Consider the following 20,815-nt stretch of genomic DNA (forward strand, 5'->3'; position numbering starts at 1 on the left):
CTTCTCCTCTGGTAGCATGTAAGAGGACCATCAAGTGCCATGACAGAGGTCTGCATACCTCTGATGCTGGGATCAAAGGCGGGTACCTTTAAGTGTATCAGGCATTAGAGTCATTTCATAATTACAGATCACAGGTATAATTTACATTCCTTCTCAACCCTTGAAAAGACCGTCCCCACCCCTCACGAGAACTACTTCATAAGTATGCATTTTGTAATTATTTCATGTTTGTATCTTGGACCGATCCATGTACTACATCTACCTATGAGACAAGAGTATCCTTGGGTAAACTTGGACTGAGTGTGCCAGAAAGGTGCCATAATAGGAACTCAAACATTTATGGTCAATGTTGAGCCCAACTGCAAATTTACTTATAAAAATGTCACCACAGACGGCCAGGGCTATATAGAGAAACTCTGTCTTACCAAAAAAAAAAAGTGATCAGGGGCTGCATGGGCTGCAGGTGTGGCCTGCTTGGCATGTGTGGGCCCCTAATTTCAATCCCCAGCACCCACTCCTAACACATTTTAAACTATTTTTTTAATTTTATTTATTCATTTTATATATGACGAGTACATTGTCATTGTCTTCAGACACACCAGAAGAGGGCATCGGATCTCGTTACAGATGGTTGTGAGCCACCATGTGGTTGCTGGGAATTGAACTCATGACCTCTAGAAGAGCAGTCAGTGCTCTTAACCGCTGAGCCATCTCTCTAGCCCACATTTTAAACTATTAAGGCCGTGAGTTAAACCTTGAAGATACTAAGATAATTACGGACCATCAAATGTGGAAACACATTTAAAAGGGGAACAGTTCATGATCTGACAGTATACACCAGAGAAGTAACTCTTTTTAAAAATACAGCAACCCAGTTATTATAGTACGTTGCCAAACTCCAAATGGCCACCTAGGAATGAACAATCTGAGACATCATGGAGTGTTAACACTACGTACTCCAGGCTTCACAGGAAATCTCCTTCCCAAGATTCTGCTTATGTAACAAAAATAGCAGGTCTGGAGGCTTATGTCAGCACCCAGGAGGCAGAGGTAGACAGGTCCTTCTGAGTTTGAGGCTAGCCTGGTTAATACTGAGTCCTGGATGAGGTGAGGCAAACAGCGAGGCCCTGTCTTAACTCAACAAACAAACAAACAAACACCAAAACAAGAAGAAATCAGAGACAGGAATGAATGATCCTGGGCATATAAAGCAGAGTCAAGAGTTGGTTTCCTTCTTTCGGGGTTTGCTTTTAGATTTTCATATACTGGGTGTGAGTGTGTGCACGAGCTGGTGTCCACTAAGGCCAGCTGCATCAGGAGTTCCTAGCGCTGTACTTACAAGCAGCTGAGACTCTGGGACCTGAACTTGGGTCCTCTATAAGAGCAAGAAGAGCTCTTAACCACTAAGCCTTTATGAAGTAGAATTTCTGGTTGTGTCATGTGATGCAGACTCACGTGATGTTTTGTTTGACCCGAGAGAGGACACATAATGTTTGGAGATAGGACTCAATGGAAGTGACAAGGTGCTTGCATAGCTAGCTGTGCAAGACTTCCCGGTCTTGTGTCTTCACTGATCTTCCCTCTGTTAAGAGTAGCATGGCACCCCAGCTGGTTCTGGTTGCTACCAATGACTTGTGTTGATTCAGTGGAGGCCTGGCAGTTTCTGCTGGATCGTGCCACCGCTGACACTTTGGACTGGACTGTTGGTATCCTGACAATGGAAACTGGAATCACCCAAAAGAACTACTTCTAAACAGGCACACACCTCTTGTCCTATTACGTTCTTTTCTCTCCTACCTCTGGCGGGCTAGAAGGGAAGACAAAGCATTTGAGAACCCTTATTAAAGATCAATCAAAACACCATTATTTTTTTATCTAGAATTTCTCAACCTTGGTAGTATTGTTTTTAAATTTATTTATTTGATTTTGGGACAGGGTGTCACTGTGTCTAGGGATAGCTATGTAGACCAGGCTGGCCTTGAACTCAGATGAGAGATCTGCCTGTCTCTGTTTCCTGGGTGCTGGGATTAAAGCATGTGCCACTACACCCAACCTATACTGACAATTTTTTTGAAGATTTATTTATTTATTATATATATACATATACATACATATATACATATATACACATATACATATATGTATATGAGTACACTGTGGCTGTCTTCAGACACACCAGAAGAGGGCATTAGATCCCATTACAGATGGTTGTGAGCCACCATGTGGTTGCTGGGAATTGAACTCAGGTCCTCCGGAAGAGCAGTCAGTGCTCTTAACCGCTGAGCCATCTCTCCAACTTCCCCTACTGACACTTTAAAGTAGATTACTCTTTCTTCTGCGACACTCTCCTAAGGAACTTTGCTCAGTAGCACATCTGGCCTAACCTAAATTGGACACAAGAAGTTCCCTGTGATACTTCTCACAAACAAAGGTGACTCCAGACAATGCCAAATTTTCTGTGTCAGACAACACAATATCTAGCTGAGAAGCACTGTCTACTGGAAAACCTCTAAAGTGATTTTTTTTTTAAACCCAGAGACATGAAGAGGTCATAAGATAGCTCAAAAAAGATCATTGTTCTCCCCAAGGAAGGCGGAAGCAGTCAGAGAGGTTGAATTGTGAGGTAGGAAGGTCATAATAAAACAGAAATAAAAGGAGCCTGATATAGCTGTCTCCTGAGAGGCTGACAAATACAGAGGCGGATGCTCACAGCCAACCATTGGACTGAGAACGGGGTCTCTAATGGAGAAGTTAGAGAAAGGAATGAAGGAGCTGAAGGGGTTTGCAACCCCACAGGAAGAACAACAATATCAACCAACCAGACCCCCGCCCCCAGAGCTCCCAGGGACTAAACTCCCCAACCCAAGAGTACACAGGGATGGACATATGGCTCCAGTCACATATGTAGCAGAGGATGGCTTTGTCAGGTATCAACGGGAGGAGAGGCTTTGTCCTATCAAGGCTGGATGCCCCAGTGTAGGGGAATGTCAGGGATGGGAGGTGGGAGGAAGTAGATGGGTGGGTGGGGGAGCACCCTCATAGAAGCAGGGGGAGAGAGTGGGTTTCTGGAGGGGTAACTGGGAAAGGGGAAACATTTGAAATGTAAATAAAAAATATCTAATTAAAAAAAATCAGTAAAAATGTCAAATATAACTCCTGTAGAATAAATTCATACAGTCACTTAATTTTCTTTTTGTTAAGATCTGTCTTAGTTTATTCTTTGATTTTTTTTTATGTTTATTTAATGTATGTGAGTACACTGTAGCTGTCTTCAGACACACCAGAAGAGGGCATTGGATACCATTTCAGATGGTTGTGAGGCCCCATGTGGTTGCTGGGATTTGAACTCAGGACCACTAGAAGAGCAGTCAGTGCTCTTAACCCCTGAGCCATCTCTCCAGCCCCTTAGTCTTTGTTTTTAAAGACAGCATCTTGCTATGTACTTGGCAGCTTTGACTGGCCTACAAACTGCTTTGTAGACTAGGCTGGTCTCAAACTGGCAGCAATCCGGCTCCTGCCTCCTCAGGATGAGGCTCCCGGATGTATGCCAACTTACCCCACTGCAAATAACAGGTGATATTTTTGCTTTAGGCAAGAAAAGTATTTGATAACAGTCAGTTCAGAACTTTTCATGTAGTCGGTTAATTTGTTTTGCAATGCTGAGGACTGAATCCATGCCCTATGCAAGGAAAGTAGAAAGTGCTCGGACCACTGGGCGATGCTATCCCCAGCTTTAGTCCATTCTCCGTCTCTCTAGCTTTCTGTCTGTCTGTCTGTCTGTCTCCCCCCAACCCCACCAGGGTTTCGCTGTGTAGCCCTGGCTATCCTGGAACTCACTCTGTAGACCAGGCTAGCCTCGAACTCAGAGCTCCTCCTGAGTGTGTCTCCCGAATGCTGGGATTGAAGGCATTTCATCCTTTGAATAACACATGGCTTAAAAAAGATTGGTTTAGGGGCTGGGGATTTAGCTCAGTGGTAGAGTGCTTACCTAGGAAGCGCAAGGCCCTGGGTTCAGTCCCCAGCTCCAAAAAAAGGAACCAAAAAAAAAAAGATTGGTTTAAAATTTTTCAATACTTTGATTTATTTCAAAACTTTTTATTTGTTTTTGTTTTGTTGTTTTCTTTTTCGAGGCAGACGCTCCCTATGTATCAATGACTGGCCCAGAACTCTCTATATAGACCAGGCCGGCCTTGAACTCACAGAGATCTGCCTGCCTCTGTCTCCCGAGTGTGGGAGGCATATGCCACTAGGCCTGTGTGGCATCAGTCTGTGTATGATGTGGCTCACTAGGTAGCACTGAGATAGCCCATGCCTTGTTCAAGGAAGGAAAGCCACTAACAGGGTGTGGGCATCACAGCAAACTAAGCATCACTAGAGTTTCAGGTGTGGCCCTAAGGCTCATGTGATGTACAACCTCCAGGGGCGGGGTCTAAGTCAGTAAGACAGTTCTTCCCCAGCCTGGACAAGGTCCAGGATATACCACCTACCACTGAGGAAACCAGTGACACCTGACAATTTTGCTTTCTTTCTGTCTCTCTTTTTTACACGGCTGACAATTTTAAAGAATCATTTTATTTTATGTGCATTGGCGTGAGGGTATCAGATCCCCTGGAACTAGAGTTAGAGACACTTGTTAGCTACCGTGGGGGTGCTGGGAATCAAACCCAGGTCCTCTTGAAGAGTAGCCAGTGCTCTTACCTATTGAGCCACCTCTCCAGTCCCTTTGCTTTCTTTCTTCTTTTTCTTTTCTTTTCTTTATTAATGGCTTTTTTCTTGTAGACAACATAAAATTAGGTATCTATCTATTGTAGTACTATAGAGTACTAGAGTACCTAGGGCCTTCCTAATGACAGACAATGAGCTGTACCCCCAGTCCTGTCAAGTGAAGTGGTGCAGCTTTAAAACTAGCCCTTGGGAGGCAGAGATGGTCAGAACTTCAGGAGTTCGAGGCCAGCCTGGTCTGCATAGTGGGTTCCACAGCAACCAAGGCTACACAGAGAAACCCTGTCTCAAAACACAGACAGACAAACAAAAGCTTCAACTCTTCAATAGCAAGACAATACATACAAGTCATTTTATAAATGTTTCTCCTTAGGTCCTTCCTGTTCAAGAGGCAGAGAGATTGGTGATTTCACTGCTTTTTGAAATTGTATTAAAACTAAAGGAAGACAAGGGATTTCTTTTAAAGTCCACTTTGGTACTTTAACAAAAGAAATGTCTGTGAATCCCTTCTAGGGCACCTGTCATCCATGGTCTTTCCTGTCCTTTGATACTTTAAAGACACTCGACTTGCTTTGCTGGAATTGTAACCTGGCTGCAGAGTGGGTGAAAAACAGACTAGCTTAAAACCTGCTCTAGCCAGTTCCTTCCTTCTAGAAGATCCTCTAAAACCCAAATGTTAGTTAGGCATGCACGTTCCCCCTGCAGCTCAAGTCTGGGCATAAACTAGGTGACCGGATCTCAGCAGAGCACACATGTCCAGATTGCTTGTCCAGGAAACGACTAAGAAAACCAGGGAGCCTTTTGACTTTTGCCCAAATGACTTGCTTTACAATCTCAGAATAGGGGAATTCTGAATTCCCTATTCAGAATGTATGGAATTGTCAAATAGCAGACTAGACAGGGACACTACCTTACCCTGACTTGCTGGCTTTCCTCTAGGCGTTCATTTAATTTAATCCAGGTGGACCAACAAGAGGGCCCACATGAACTTGTAATTTGTTTCAGAGTTTGTCTGCACTTAGCTTCCCCCAGCCTTTAGGAGTACAGTCTTAGGTTTATTTTATGACCACGTCGTCAGCCCTGCCTGCTTTTATCGAAGCCGATTCCCAGAAAATTAAACTGTGGAATTTGTTACAAGAAGCCTGGCAGGAGAAAGACTGAAGTTCTGACAACATATTCTCACCACTTCTTTAGAAGACGGTAATGACGTAAGAAAGTAAAAGATGGGTATAGTGCTATGGAGGGGGCTTTCTTCCTCCTGCCCAGACAGCTTCTCAGCAGGACAATTAGGAAGCCTCAGAGCTCAACCTTGATTCAGTCAGAACCAAAGGTAAAAAGTCATCAGTCCTTGGAGTCACAGCATCCAGCCTCCACATTAAGTCGTCTAACGAAAAATCCAAGTGTAACAACATTTCGGGGAGAGGATCCCCAAGTCTCACGGAACTCAACAAATGGTAGCTCTCACCGCAGAACAAACCGTAACACTTATAAGCTGCCCGCTGAGTCACTGCTAGGTAAGCATCTCAGGGGCTGCTAAATTGGGCCGGATGTACGGCTTGTCGTCAGAATCCTCCGCAGCTGGGTCGTTCTCCTCACCGGACTCTATGTAGATGGGCCAGTCGTCTGTGTCACTCTTCTCGTGGCTTTCAGAAGACGCCTCCACCAGGCTAAGGTTGACGGGCATCAGGTCGTCATCGTCGTCGTGAGGGTCTGTGACACAGGTGCAGCTGTCACACAGCCCGAAACGCCGAAGCCCCTGGGACAGGTGGCTCGTAAAGGTCCTCCGACAGCCTTTGCAGATAATTGGGCGGCTGGATCTGTGGACCTGTCAGCACAAGGGGGCGCAGGAAAGGTCACAGAAAAGGCTGGAGAGATGACTCAGCAGTTAGGAACAATGGCCATGCAAATGGAACCCAAGCTGCTCTCCTGCCTCAGGGTGTCACTTCTACTTACATTTCGTCCTTAAGAGGGGAAGAGACCTACAGTCTACTGGTCCTGCCAGTTCTGGCCTCAGGACAGCCAACCTTGAACAAAAGCTAGGCTTCTTAGAAAACTAGCCTGTTCCCACGCCAGTGTTAACTTTCTAAGTGCCGCCAGCCCGGGTAAAAGAAAACTTCACAAACTTCTCAAGGGACAGACAGACAGGCCCACCCCCATATCTGGAAACAGACCCAGCCCGTACAGTGACGTCACCGACACTTACGCTCAGGGCGTGACTCCGAAGGTGCTCCTGTCTCGTGAACCTCTTGCCACAGGTCTCGCAGGGGTAAGGCCGTTCGCCAGTGTGCGACCGGATGTGCCGCTTGAGGATGCCCTTCTGCTTGGCAGTGTAAGGGCAGAAAGGACACTTGTGGAGCTTGATGGGGACCACCAGCACGTCACCTGAGGAGTCCAACAGACTCAATCAGCTGTCAACAGGGACAACCACAGCCACTTTTCTGGTTGGGATTGGGAAACACCCTCATCCCAGAGAGGGTGATCACCAACTCAACCTGCTAGTAAGCAGCAAGATTGACCAGCGCAAGTCCCGCTTTGTCTGGCTCCCAAAAGGTCAAAGGTCAAGTCAACTGAGCAGGCTTTCCCCGCCCCCCTCCCTGTGCTTAGACATTGAGCCCAGGGCCTTGAATGTGATGCCCAAATGCTCGTTCACTAAGCCCCATCCCCACCCACCCAGCTTAGTTTTTGGTCATAAGCATAACATCTCTCTGGCCCATGAAAGCTTTTTGGTGTTAAGATTTTTGTTAATTTGTTTTAATTTTTATTCATGTAAATGGGTATGTCTGTGTATTAATGCCATGTGTGAACAGGTACCCATGGGGGTCAGAAGGTATCTCTGGGACCAAACTTGGGTCCTCTGGAAGAACAGCCAGCGCTCTTAACCTCTGAGCCATCTCTCCAGCCCCACATTCTGTGGGTTTTACAAACACTTTGTGGTATGTCAAAATTATTTTTTTTTTTTTTTTTTTTTTTGGTTCTTTTTTTCGGAGCTGGGGACCGAACCCAGGGCCTTGCGCTTCCTAGGTAAGCGCTCTACCACTGAGCTAAATCCCCAGCCCCGTCAAAATTATTTTTGTCGTGTTACACGGCTCCCCTGTAACACCCAGCGTGATTCATCCTGGTGTGAGCTGTAAACAGCCAATCGATGCTCTGTGTTGTAAAGACCAATCTACATGCAACTGAAATGGTGTAGAGGTTCTCACTTGGAAATACTAGGAAACCAATCCAGACATTGTGATACCTGAAATGCCAGCCTTTGATTTCTTGCACCTACAGGCCCATCATTAAAGCCAATAACAGCAACGGTGGCCTCATCCCTAAGTTGGGGGCTACAGTGATGTGCTGGTTTGCATGAGAAATATTCCTGTAGGCTCATGTATTTGAACCCTCAGCCTCCTGTTGGTGGGACTGCTTGGACACTGTGCCTAGCATCCCAAGAGTCTTTAAAGATTAAGTAGTTTATTTGGGGATAGACGAAGAGATAGGCGGGAGTCCAAGCACCATAAGGCATAGCAATCCTGTGCATGTTCCGGGAGGTTTCTACTTTAAACATGATAAGCCTGGGATTCCTTGTAACCCTAAAAGAAACCTAGGGGAAGGCACGCTTTCACTTTAATCATCACGGGCACTGGTTTTCTGGAACTAGCTCTGAAGCCAGGAGAACACCAATATGGCCATGTCCAGGGGCCAGACACCCACTCAAATGCCAGGACCTCTGCGATCAGGAGAGCTACTTCCAAAACTAAAAGGGCCATCTAAACTACCAAGACCATGTCCAACGTGTTGAGAAGCCTCTCCAATTCCTAGGAGCCCACTCAAACTATCTGGCCCACCTCCAGAACTGGGAACTTGTAGTCTCAGACGCGGGAAGCCGAAACTTGAAACCGGCCGTCCTTTATCTTTTTTTTTTTTTTCTTTTTTCTTTTTTTCGGAGCTGGGGACCGAACCCAGGGCCTTCCGCTTGCTAGGCAAGCGCTCTACCACTGAGCTAAATCCCCAACCCGGCCGTCCTTTATCTTACAGTCAACAAGCCATGCTCTTCCCGTTGGGCTCCAGGCTCTCCAGTGGCAGCACCCCCCACTAGGGGCACTGCAGGATGATGCCACCTGGGTACCTTTAACCCCTCTCTCCATGAGTCAAGGGGTTTTTCTCAACACTCTCATATAACTTCTAGAGTAACAGCACAAACAAAAAATTCTCTCCCATTTAGTTCTTTTGTTTTGTCTTTACCGTTTAATCAATGTGCACCGTCTTCATCGTAAAGATTTTTAAATGTTACTTATTATCATTACTGCTATTGTGTGTTTGTGATGTGTAAGAGCTTCCGTCCACACGAGGAGGTCAGAGGACACCCTTTGGGATCTGGTTCTCTTCCTTCACTGTGGGCTCCAGGGTCAAGCTCAGGTTGTCAGGTAGAAATGACAACCTTCTTACCACCGGCCGTCATCTTTATTGCTAGACTAAGAGAATGCCCGCCCTAGCCCTTCCTGTTATTATCAGCTCTTCACTCACTGGTATTCCTTCTAGGCACTAAAGAACATCCACATAGGTAATGCTGACAGAAACATTTGCTTTGTGAATACAAACTCTGGAAGAGTGTTTGTTTGTTTGTTTGTTTGTTTTTGGAAGGTCAGTGGCAACGTCTCCTCTAACTCACACTGGCTTCAACCTCACTGTGCACTAAGGTCTTGAATTCTGAACCCTATCTCTCAAGGGCTGGGATTATGGGCATAAGCTACCATGACCTGCCAGACTTTTTTCTTGTCCTTTTTTCCCTGAGCACTAACAATTCCTCACATAGTCTGACATCCTGTTGGGGATTGTGAATAACTGAGGGATGATTTAAAGAACACGGGGCATTACTAACAAATGCTATCACTTTATGTATTTAATTTTTTTATTTTATGTGTGTGGATGTCTTAGCTACATGTATGTCTGTTCGCTATGTACACGCACTGCCTGTGGAAGTCAGAAGATGGTGTTGGATCCTCTGGAACCAGAATTATAGCTTGTAAGCCACCGTGCGTGGAAGCTAAACCTGGGTCAGCGAGTGCTATTAACTGCTGAGCCATCTCTCCAACCACTGATTGATTGATTGATTGATTGATTGATTCAGACAGCATATCACTAAATGGCCCCCTTTGGCCTGGAATTTTCTATCTAGACCTGGGTGGCCTTGAACTCACAGAGTCTGCTTGCCTCTTCCTTCCCAGCGCTGGGATGCAAAGCGTGCGCCACCACACCTGACAGTATCAGTTTACAAAGAGGACTTGAACACCCAGTGGATTTTATCATCTAAGGGGAGTCTTGGAACCAACCCCTCATGGACATCAAAGGATGACCACATCCTGTATACGAAACACAGAGGACACAAAGAAGACCCAGGCAAGGGGCTCAGTCAGTGACACGCCGGCAGGGCAAACATGAGGACCTCAGTTTCTGTTGTTTTACAACACAGGGTTTCGAAGCTTTGGCTGTCCTAGAACTCATTACATAGACCAGGTGAGCCTCCAAGTCACAGAGGTCCGCCTGCCTCTGCCTCCTGAGTGCTGGGATTAAAGGCCTGTACTGCTGCCGCTGCCCAGTAAGGACTGGATTTTACCTGAACTCGGATGGCTACACACACCTATAATCCCAGCAATGGAAAAATGGAGATCATTGGATCTCTGGAGGTGCAGGGGTTACTGGCCAGTCAGGCTAAGCAAAATTAGCAAGCCTAGGCCAAAGAGAAACCTGTCTCAAAAAACTAGGTAGGGACTAGAGAGATAGATGAACAGCTCAGAGCACTGGGTGCTCTTTTAAAGAACCTGGGTTCAGTTCCCAACATGCACACAGCAGCTCATAGCCGTGAGCAACTTCCGGTCCTAGGGGCTCCAATGACCTCTTCTGGCCTCTGCACACATATGATATACAGACTTACATGCAGGCAAAATGTCCTACATGTAAAACAAAGTAAGATAATTTATATTTACAAAAAGCAAAAACAAAGTGGACATCTTTTACGGTGCAACATCTAATACGGTCCCCGGATGTCCATGTGCATGCGCGCGCACATGCACACGGTGCACGAAGAAACAAGGTTCTATATGGATCATGGTGGTGGTGGCGGTAGCAATGATGTAGTGGTGGCAGCGGTGGGATAATAGCGGTGAGGATCGCAATGAGGGGCGAGCACTAGGCATAGAGAGATGCCCAAACTCACCTGAGTCCTCTCTATACCAGTCGTTCTGAACGTCCATCACCGAATTCACGGCCACCCCTGGACCTTCCAGTCTTCCCTCCAAGCCACGAGAAAAAGGATGATCCACGTCATCTCTGCTCTGGACAGCACCGTTGCGCAGGAGAGCCTCTAGGAACTGCTTCACGTGGTAGCTGCTGTAAGTCAAATCCAAGGCCTGGTTACTGGGCAGGACTTCCTCCGCATGGGCCAATGGGGCGGCGTACTGCTGTAGCTGTTCCTCAGTCTCCACCTCCACTCTGGCAACGTCGAATTCCACCTTAGGTTCAACCCGTCTGGGAACGATACAAAGGTCACCTTCGGAGGCCCCAGAGCCCTGGCTGTCTTTAGCCACCAGTTCTAGGGGATGGCAGTCATCACAAGATGATCTTGTACAGTCCAGACTCCCTTCTCCATTTACTGGGGAGGAGACAAAGCTCTTGGTGCCACAGGAAGTCCCCTCCAGCACTGAACTTGGACTTTCGCTGTCTATCTGATGAGCCGCAGCCGCCGCGGCGGCCACCGCCACTGCTGCAGCCACCGCGGCCTCCTTCTCCATCTTTCTGCAAATGTCCAGGGACGACCTGATGTACGTCTTGCAGAAGTTGACCACGTCATTCATCTGCAGGTAGCTGGCCGCTGACATGACTTCAATCACGTTCTCGCCACACAGATCCAACTTCCCCGAGTAGAGGAAATCTAGGATGGTGGAGAAGGCGTCGGAGGTGACGATGTCCAAGGAGGCTGTGCTGTGTCGCCCGCTGTCCTGGATGTAGTGGATGAGCAGGGCGCGGAAGTAGCCACTGTTAGCGAACAGAATGTTCCTGTGCGCCTTGAAGATGCGCCCTTCAACGATGATGCTGCAGTCACAGAAAAAGTCTCGTTTCCGCTGCTCATTCAACTCCCCCAAGAGCTTGGCGCTATAGGACTGTGCCTCCATTTCTCCACCAGCCGCTGCTGCTCTGGAGGGGCCTGGAGCTCTGCCAAAGATTTTTATTTATGTTAATTCGGGAATTCTGACCTTACACAATAGGCTGTTCATATTTTGTTTTGATTTTCTGTAGCCCAGGCTGGCCTTGAACTCCTGGGATTGTAGGGGTGGGTCACCATTCCCCCAGTTGATATGGCCTCAACCTAGGCTTCATGTGAGCAAAGCAAGCACTCTACCAACTGATCTACAGCCCTGGCTTCTAGAAGTTCATCTATTCTCATCCATTACATTTCAAAGCCCTGGTTCAGGGCTGCAGAGCTGACTCAGTGATTAAGATCACTTTGTTGCTCTGGCAAATGATCTGGGTTCAGTTCCAAGCACCCACACAGTAATTCACTACCATCCTTAACTCCCGTTCCAGGGGATCCAACAACCTCGCTGACCTCAACAGGCACCAGGCATCCATGTTCCTACACATGTAGGCAAAATGCTCACATAAAGTAAATAAATCTAAAAACCAAACTACTGGACCAATGGCGTTTTCAGGATGTAGGCTGTTCTGAATAACTGGTTTTAAGGGATAGGAAGATGCCGGATAATTACATATGGGTGCGGTAGCCGGTGCTTTACATGGGTTCTTTCCACAACTTTTAATAAAAATCCTCTGAGGGAAGCAGGTAAGGTAGTGTACACCTGTGATACTTATACTCAGAAGGCTAAGGAGTGAGATCACGGTTCTGGGCCAACATGGACTATAGAATGAGACCCTGTCTATAAATAAGTAAGTGGGGGATAGAGGGACAGCTCAGTGGTTAAGAGCTTGCTGCTCTTCCAGAGGACCAGAGTTCCGTTACCAGCATCCACACCGGGTGGCTCACAACCACCTGTAACTCTACCTCCAGGGGATTCGACCCCCTCTTTTGGTCTCCATGGGCACTCATACACATATACATAAATCAAAACATACCTTCCAAAATGTAAAAATTAAAAGCAACTGGCCAGGCAGTGGTGGCACATGACTTTAATCTCAACACTTGAGAGGCAGAGACAGGAGGATCCCTGTGAGTTTGAGACCAGCCTGGTTTGCAGAGCAAGTTCCAGGACAGCCAGGACTACACAGAGAAACCCAGTCTCTAAAACTTAAGTAAAAATAAATAAAATAGGCAGTTTGTCTTTTCTGAACGCTGAGACTACAAGCAGCTAGGATGCTTCGTGGAAGCTGATGCCTCACTTCCCGGGTGACTCCTCCGGACAGCCGGGGCCCTCAGGTGAGGGCAGCACCCAGAAGAGCACCTGCAGCTCAGCCTCCAGCCGCAGCCGTTGCCCCATCTGCAGTTGGCTCACCTGCTGCTGCCCCTCGGCAGCCAGGCCTGATGGCCCAGACGGCTACCACTGCAGCCGGTGTGGCTGTGGGCTCTGCGGTGGGGCACGCCCTGGGTCACGCCATCTCTGGGGGCTTCAGTGGAGGGGCTAATGCTGAGCCTGCGAAGCCTGACATCACGTACCAGGAGCCTCAGGGAGCCCCGCTGCAGAACCAGCGGTCTTTTGGACCTTGCTCTCTAGAGATCAAGCAGTTTCGGGAGCGTGCTCAGAACCAGAGCGATGTCAAGCTCCGTGAGGGCTTCAAGGAGGTCCTGCGGCAGTGCCGGATTGCAAATGGTTTAATCGAATCAAGGCATTCAAGCTGGCGAAACATAAACTTGGTTCTGTATAATTGAGAGTTACACGTGTGGACCCTTCTTTCTTTCTTTTTTTTCGGAGCTGGGGACCGAACCCAGGGCCTTGGGCTTCCTAGGCAAGCGCTCTACCACTGAGCTAAATCCCCAACCCCTGGACCCTTATTTCTAACAGCTCCATTGCTTCAGAGTGGCCGAGACAGAGATCTAACTATAGGCATTTACTGAGGCTTGTAGTGTTGGTTACTGGGCAAGTGTTTGGCTTCCCTGAACGAACTGTATTGTGATTGAGTTAAAATAAAGTGGTTTATTCTGAAAAAATAAAATAAAATAAGGGGTTGGGGATTTAGCTCAGTGGTAGAGCCCTTGCCTAGGAAGCGCAAGGCCCTGAGTTCGGTCCCCAGCTCCGAAAAAAAGAACCAAAAATAAATAAATAAATAGATAAATAAATAAATAAATAAATAAATAAAATAAAAACAACCATAAACAGCACTTGAGAGGCAGAGACAAGAGTGCATCATCTTTGATAGCTTTTTTACACTTTTTATTTATTTACATTGTATACAGATGCATGTATGTAGGCATGTATTTATTTACATTATATGTTTATCTATGTGTGTATGTATGTATGTATGTATGTGTGTGTGTGAGCACATGGGTGCCCTGGTGCACATACAGAGGTAGATTCTCTTCTCTGACCCTCGAGGTTCTGCAGTGAACTCAGATCACTATGCTTAGTGCCAGCGCCTTTACTCTCTGAGGCGTCCCTCCCTCCCCAAGGTTGTGTCTGACTACACAGAGAGCTCAATGCCAGCTCGGGCAAACATCGAGCCGGTCTCAGCAAACGAACCAAAGGCCGGAGATGGCTCAGTTGGCAGAGTGACTGCCTAGCACTCATGAAGGCCTGAGTTCCAGCCCCAGCCCCCTATAAAGTGGGGGTGATGGCAGATGGCTGTAATCACCGTGCTAGTCAATTAGAGGCAGGAGAATCAGGAGTTCAAGACCATCCTCAGCAACATAGCTCCTTCCAGGTTAGCCTGGGAGAGGACATCCTATGTCAAATAAATAAATAAATCCTTGTAAGTCCTTACGTCTTTATCCCTGTTTTTCTGATAAAGAAACCAAAGATACAACAAGAAATACGTTTGATGTTTTTTTTTACTTGGGATTAAAAAAAAAAAAAAGAAATCAAAGATAAGAAATAACCAAGCTGTGACACAGTCAGGATTCAAAACTGGGTTTGGTGGTCTCTAGAGTCGACAGATCTTATGCCCTGGATTCTACTCTTCAAATGGTAGTTTCTTTTCCCAAGTCTCAATCAGAATTTAGATAATAGCCAGTAGCCTCAGCTCAAATTTTTCTATCATTATTTTGTGGAGAAGTCTGGTAGATTCCTGGGCTTCTCAGCACACACATCCCCTTTTAAAGTGTTCTGGTACCCCTAAGGCTGCTACAGAACCATTCTTTCCCCCTACTCTTGGCCAATGTGCTATGCATGAAGCAGGCACCATCCAGCTGTTTCCACGTATGTAGGCTGTCCTATCAGCTACGATCAATGCATCTTACTCTCTGACCACCAGGGACTGCCTCAGAGAGGGCACAGTGGCCAGAACAGTGAAAAGCAATGGAACCTTTGTTGGGTTTCTGAAAGGGGCATCCTGCTCTGTGAGCTCACAGAATGTGAGGAACGCGCAGCTGTGCCACTAGAGGAACCAGCCTAACAAAGGTGACATCTGATGGTACCTGGGGACACTAGCTAAGCCCTACCTAGCTCAAGCTGTGTCCGAACCAATCAAGTCCCTTTTTGCCTTTGCTGCTCTTGGTGGCGGAACGAACTCCACTACCCTTGGTTAATACCTTCCCACTGTTATAGTCCTTGCCTTCTATCAGAAGGTGGCAAGCCCTTTAAAGGCATGGACATGTCTTATTACATCTGACAGCCCTCACAGTGCCTGGCTTTGGTTAAAGAATGCTTGCTAAATTAAAAGGCATGCTCCTAGTTTTAAATGCTAGGCAGAACGAGAAAAACCAAGCTTAGAATCTTCCTGGCGGTGAGGGAAATGGTGGTGCTAGCCTTCTGCCCCAAGTGCCCCTTCCCTCCCCTGTCAAACCCTAACCTTATCTGTCAGCCTCGTCCTCACCTACTGACCCACTGCAGTACTGGGCAACTGTAGTCAGCTCTCTGTAGCAGTGGCTTCTACATCCATGCATTCACTTAACTACGAACTGAAGATTAAGGGGAGAAAGGTCAGAGCCTGTGAGTGTGTGTGTGTGTGTGTGTGTGTGTGTGTGTGTGTGTGTGTGTGTGTGTGTAGGGAAGGCTGGGGGACACATGTGCTACAGTAACCATGTAATGGTTGGAGGACAACTTATGATGGGTGATCTCCTACCATGTAGGTTCCTGGGATTGAACTCAGGTCTTCAGGGCTGGCAGCAAGCACCTTTACCCACAGAGCCCTATCAACAGCCCAATTCCTTTATTTTTGGATTCATCTTAAACTCAACAAATGACATCATAATCCTAAAAAGATTTTCATCCAAAGTAGTTAAGTGAACACTGTAGCTTACAAAGAAGAGCACTATATATATATATATATATATATATATATATATATATATATATATATATATATATATGTATGTATTTGTTTTTTTGAGATCCCAAGTGCTGGGAATGAAGGTGAGCAAAACCTCCACCCGGCCGGATATCCTTATTTTTATTATGAGATGTTTGCTGTCTGTGTGCCCAACCGCTGTGGAGGTCCTAAGAAGGAATCAGATCCCTGGGAATTGGAGTTACAGGTGACTTATGTGCCACCATGTGGTTGCTGGGAATTGAACCCGGGTCCTCTGTAAGAGCAGCCAGTGCTCTTAGCCACCCGTCCAGCTCCCATAGTTGTAGACTCCTGCTGCTCCTATATAAACCAATCTGCTACGTTTCCGCAGAAGGCTTCACTGCGACCTCACTCCTTTCCTTGACCAAAACAAAACCAAAAAGTACGTCCTGAAGGATGATGGCCCAGCCTCTGCCTGTTTAGTCTTCGCTAGACAACGTCTCAAAAACGCTTTCCATGGTTCCCATTCTGCCTTTAAATGTTTCTCTTTGACTTCACCCCCTTGAACGTGCAGAGTTTACTGCTTTTTTTAGTCAATCCCCAAATAAACTATTTCTTTTTAAAGCGTCTCTGATCGTTGGGCTGCAGAGGTGGCTTAGTGGTTACGAGCACTGGCTGCTCCTCCAGAGGACCGGGGTTCAATTCCCAGCACCCACCTGGCAGCTCCTAAGAGTCTGTAACTCTATTTTCAGGGGAGTTGGTGCCCTCTTCTAGAGTCTGTAGGTGCCAGGAACACATGTGGGACACAGACATATACCCAGGCAAAAACCCATACAAAAGATATTTAAAGATTTTAAAAGATACAATCATGTAGAATTATCTATAGTTAACTGAAATGTCACCAAGATATACTGGGGAAAAAAAAGAAAAAAAAAATCCCATGAGATCCAAAACAAACTACAGTGTGTGTGTGTGTGTGTGTGTGTGTGTGTGTGTGTGTGTGTGTTTACTCTCTATATAGTGAATTTTTTCTGGACAATTATACAAGAAAGATATAACAGCAGAAGTATTAGGGATTAAAAAATAAGTTACAGGACTCGAGTTTTTTCGTGGCCAGGTGTGGGGTACAAACCTGCAGTCCCAGCCATGGGAGGATGAGGCTGGAGGATCATTTGAACCCAATAAGTAAACAATAAGTCAACAGTTATTCACCTCAGCAAAGCTGGTCTCTGGCGCTCTGATCCCTGGGCTGTGCTGGAAACCCCCACTTCCCACTGAAAAGCAGCTTAGCACTGGTCTAATGCACATTTAGCCCACATACGTCACTCCAAATCTATGCATGGATCCAACTCCATCCAACAGTCACTAAACACTGGACCAGTGAGAGGGCTCAGCTGGTGAGAGCACTTGCGACCAGGCCTAGTGGCCTGCATTTGATGCTCAGCACTAACACGGTGGAAGGAGACCCAACTCCTAAAAGCTGCACTCCGCCCTCCATATAAATATGTATACACACAACCGATCCATCAATAAGTAAATAAATAGATGTAATTTTTAAAAATTAAAGTGAAGGGGTTGGGGATTTAGCTCAGTGGTAGAGCACTTGCCTAGGAAGCACAAGGCCCTGGGTTCGGTCCCCAGCTTTGAAAAAAAGAGCCAAAAAAAAAAAAAAAAAAAAATTAAAGTGAAGCTGGGCAGTGGTGGCTCATGCCTTTAATCCCAGCACTCAGGAGGCAGGGACAGGTGGATATCTCAATTTGAGGCCAGCTTGGTCTACAGAGCAAGCTCTAGGATGACAGAGGGAAACCGTGTCTTGAATGACACCAAATAATTAAACAGATAATAAAAATTAAAACTTGGGGTTGGGGATTTAGCTCAGTGGTAGAGCACTTGCCTAGCAAGCGCAAGGCCCTGGGTTCAGTCCCCAGCTCCGAAAAAAAGAACAAAAAAATTAAAACTTAAAGCCAATAGCTGGGAGGAGTTATCACGTGCCTTTAATCTCAACATTTGGGAGCAGAGGGAAGGGGACCTCTGAGTTGAAGGCCAGTCTGGTTTACAGAGTGAGTTCCAGGACAGCCAGAGAAACCCTGTATCAAAAAACAAACAAAACAAAACAAAACAACAACAACAACAAAATAAAGCCAATAACTAAATGTAATGGTTTGCATATGCTTGGCCCAGTGAGTGGCACTATTAGGAGGTGTGGCCCTGTTGGAGTAGGTGTGTCACTGTGGGTGTGGGCTTTAAGACTCATCCTAGCTGCCTGGAAGTCAGTCTTCTCCTAGCAGCTTTCAGATGAAGATGTAGAGCTCTCATCTCTGCCTGCACCATGCCTGCCTGGACACTGCCATGCTCCTGCCTTGATGATAATGGACTGAACCTCTGAGCCTGTAAGCCAGCCCCAATTAAATGTTGTCCTTATGAGAGTAAAACCCTAACTAAGATGCTAAGTATGATGGCTGCAGATGTGGCTCAGTTGGCAAAGGACAGGCCTTCCTTGTGTGAGGTCCTGAGTTTGATCCCTCCAGCACTGCATAAACTGGGTATTCTGGTAAAAGTCTATAATTCAAGGACTCAAGAGATAGAGACAGGAGAATCAAGATTCAAGGTCATCGTGGGCTACAAATCCTGTTGCAACACAGCGTGGGCTACATAAAACCCTGTCTCCAAAAAACAAACAAACAAACAAACAAACAAAAAAACCCTAACAGTTACTATGTATATTTCCTGACAAAAGGAAGCTATCAGGAATAGCAAAATTAACCAAAGCCAGTGCACATCCCCCAAAGAGGCTGTTGGTGATCACAGGACAAACTCTTGGATCCTTAAAGGAATCCTAGCCGGGCAACAGGACTGTCTTTGATCAAAAGCCAAAAGCAGGGCCTGGAGAACAGTTAAAGAGAAAATAGTGATTTTCAAAGGACCTCGCCTGAATTCCCAGCACCTGAATCAGGCGGCTCACAACTGCCAGGAACCCCAGCTTCTGGATGGTATCCACACCTCGGGCCTCAGTGGGCTGCCACATTCCAAGACCCAGACCCACAACACATGTATTAAAAATAAGAAAAAAAAAAGCACCCTGTACTTTCTCTGTGTCTCCCCTTCACCCCCATTCATTTGCTTGTTTGATTTAAGAGTCTGGCTATGTAAAACCAGGTTAGTCTTAAACTCGTTCCCATCCTCCTGCCTCTGCCTCTCCAGTGCTGGGATTAGAGTGTTCAACACCACTGTCTGTCCAGTTCCCTCTTTCTGACAACTCTCCTCCAGTCCCACCGACCTGAGAATAAAAACTGCTCCTCGGTGAATAGGACGACTAGAATTTCCTGCGCGCCATTCACTTCGAAACACTATGACAACTACTTGACGAGCACATACATTTTAGCCTCATACTAACGCGGTGCAGAATATTTTCATTTTTCAGAGAGGGAATCTGAGGTTCAAAGATACAGATTTAAAATCCATATTCTACTGATTCCAGGGAGGCAATCCTTAGCCATTGTTTGTCGATCTCCCCAAACCCTCTAACAGGTCTAGCAATAGACAGGAAAGCCACTCCTTCCTCTGGCCCAAGGAAAGGAGGAACACAAGAGTTTTGCAGGGGTAGAATTTCTGACCAATTGCCATCTTCCGTTCTCCTGCTGAATCGCTCTCGAGACAGCGGGAACAATCCAGGAGTCAGACAACCTGAGGGAGGCCACTGGAACCAGGTAATGGACACAGTCCCTGGTGTCTGGGTGTGGAAACCGAGGCCTTGCCTCCCGTAGGTCTTCCCACCGGCAAAGTGACCACAGCCTAAGCGGACACTGGCCCAGCCTGGTCAAGCCCTGGCGCCTGGGTATCCTTCAGGATCAGGATGAGCAGAAGCCAGAACTCCCACCTGGACCATGTGGGGTGGGTCACCCACAGACAGGGAGGGTGGGGTAAATGCCTCCGTGTCAACCCGCCCCACGCCAAGAAGAGGGAGGGTCTGCCACTGAGGGCCACTCCGCGCAGCCGGGGTCCAGGGAGTTACTGGGCCGGGCGGTCCAAAGCTGGCTGAGAAAGGCAATCGTGCCTGCTTATCTACACCCGGTCCCCCGAGCCAGCCTCCGGAGATGCCCCCAACTTTCCCCAAAACCAAAAGAGCCGCTGCGCCGACCGGATGCTGTGTTCTCACCTGGCACCGGGTTCCAGCCTCCTCCAGCGAGCTGAGCGTACTGACACGCCCCCTTTCATTCACCTGCGGCCCTCCAGTGAGAAGCGGGGGAGATGACCAATGGTAGGAGATCTTGGGCTGACGAAGGCGGGCCCTCCAGTCAGCAGGTCCGTCAATGGTCCGAGTACCCACCTCTGGAGGATGCGCTCTGAAGGCTCCAGTATTCATGGGGTGATGGGAGTTGTGGTCTTGTCAGTGTCCGAGAATTTGGGAAATAATCCACTGTGAAAACCAAGTTTGAGCCAACAAAAGTTTCTTTATTCAAAAGAGCCGGTATATCAGGGAGACGGCTGGGTTCGGGATCCAAACCGTGTCAGCGAGAGTCAAGACAGAACAGCCTTTTAAAGCAAAAAACAAAACACCCCACAAATTAGGTAGGGTAGGGGCAACCCATCGGGTATATGCATGCGGTATTCCAACCGTTTTTTCACACCTCACATCCTAAGTGGGTTACTACCTGTCAAGTACCTCAGATGATTTTCTTGATAACCTGGCCTGGATTGAGGCCAGCCAATCAGAGCC

At 47.0% G+C, this 20,815-nt stretch overlaps 1 protein-coding gene and 1 pseudogene across 2 annotated transcripts; one reads left to right on the forward strand and one right to left on the reverse strand.

The window, feature by feature from the left end:
• Positions 1 to 531: 531 nt before the first annotated feature.
• Zbtb8b (zinc finger and BTB domain containing 8b) lies at positions 532 to 20,343 on the reverse strand. Of its 2 annotated transcripts, XM_006238967.4 has the most exons (4): positions 20,255 to 20,343; positions 10,922 to 11,916; positions 6,926 to 7,104; positions 532 to 6,547 (listed from the first exon to the last, which is right to left on the reverse strand). In XM_006238967.4, the coding sequence occupies exons 1-4, from the start codon at positions 20,311 to 20,313 to the stop codon at positions 6,233 to 6,235; spliced, it is 1,548 nt and encodes a 515-aa protein (XP_006239029.1). In that variant the 5' UTR covers positions 20,314 to 20,343; the 3' UTR covers positions 532 to 6,232. The 2 variants fall into 2 exon arrangements, with proteins under 2 accessions (XP_006239029.1, NP_001102735.1); NM_001109265.1 differs by lacking the exon at positions 20,255 to 20,343 and having other exon boundaries at positions 5,032 to 6,547; positions 10,922 to 11,922.
• Chchd2l2-ps2 (coiled-coil-helix-coiled-coil-helix domain containing protein 2-like 2, pseudogene 2) lies at positions 13,033 to 13,526 on the forward strand (annotated as a pseudogene).
• Positions 20,344 to 20,815: the final 472 nt, after the last annotated feature.

The sequence above is a fragment of the Rattus norvegicus genome, chromosome 5 (genome assembly GCF_036323735.1).
Source record: "Rattus norvegicus strain BN/NHsdMcwi chromosome 5, GRCr8, whole genome shotgun sequence".
Classification (NCBI taxonomy): Eukaryota; Metazoa; Chordata; class Mammalia; order Rodentia; family Muridae; genus Rattus; species Rattus norvegicus.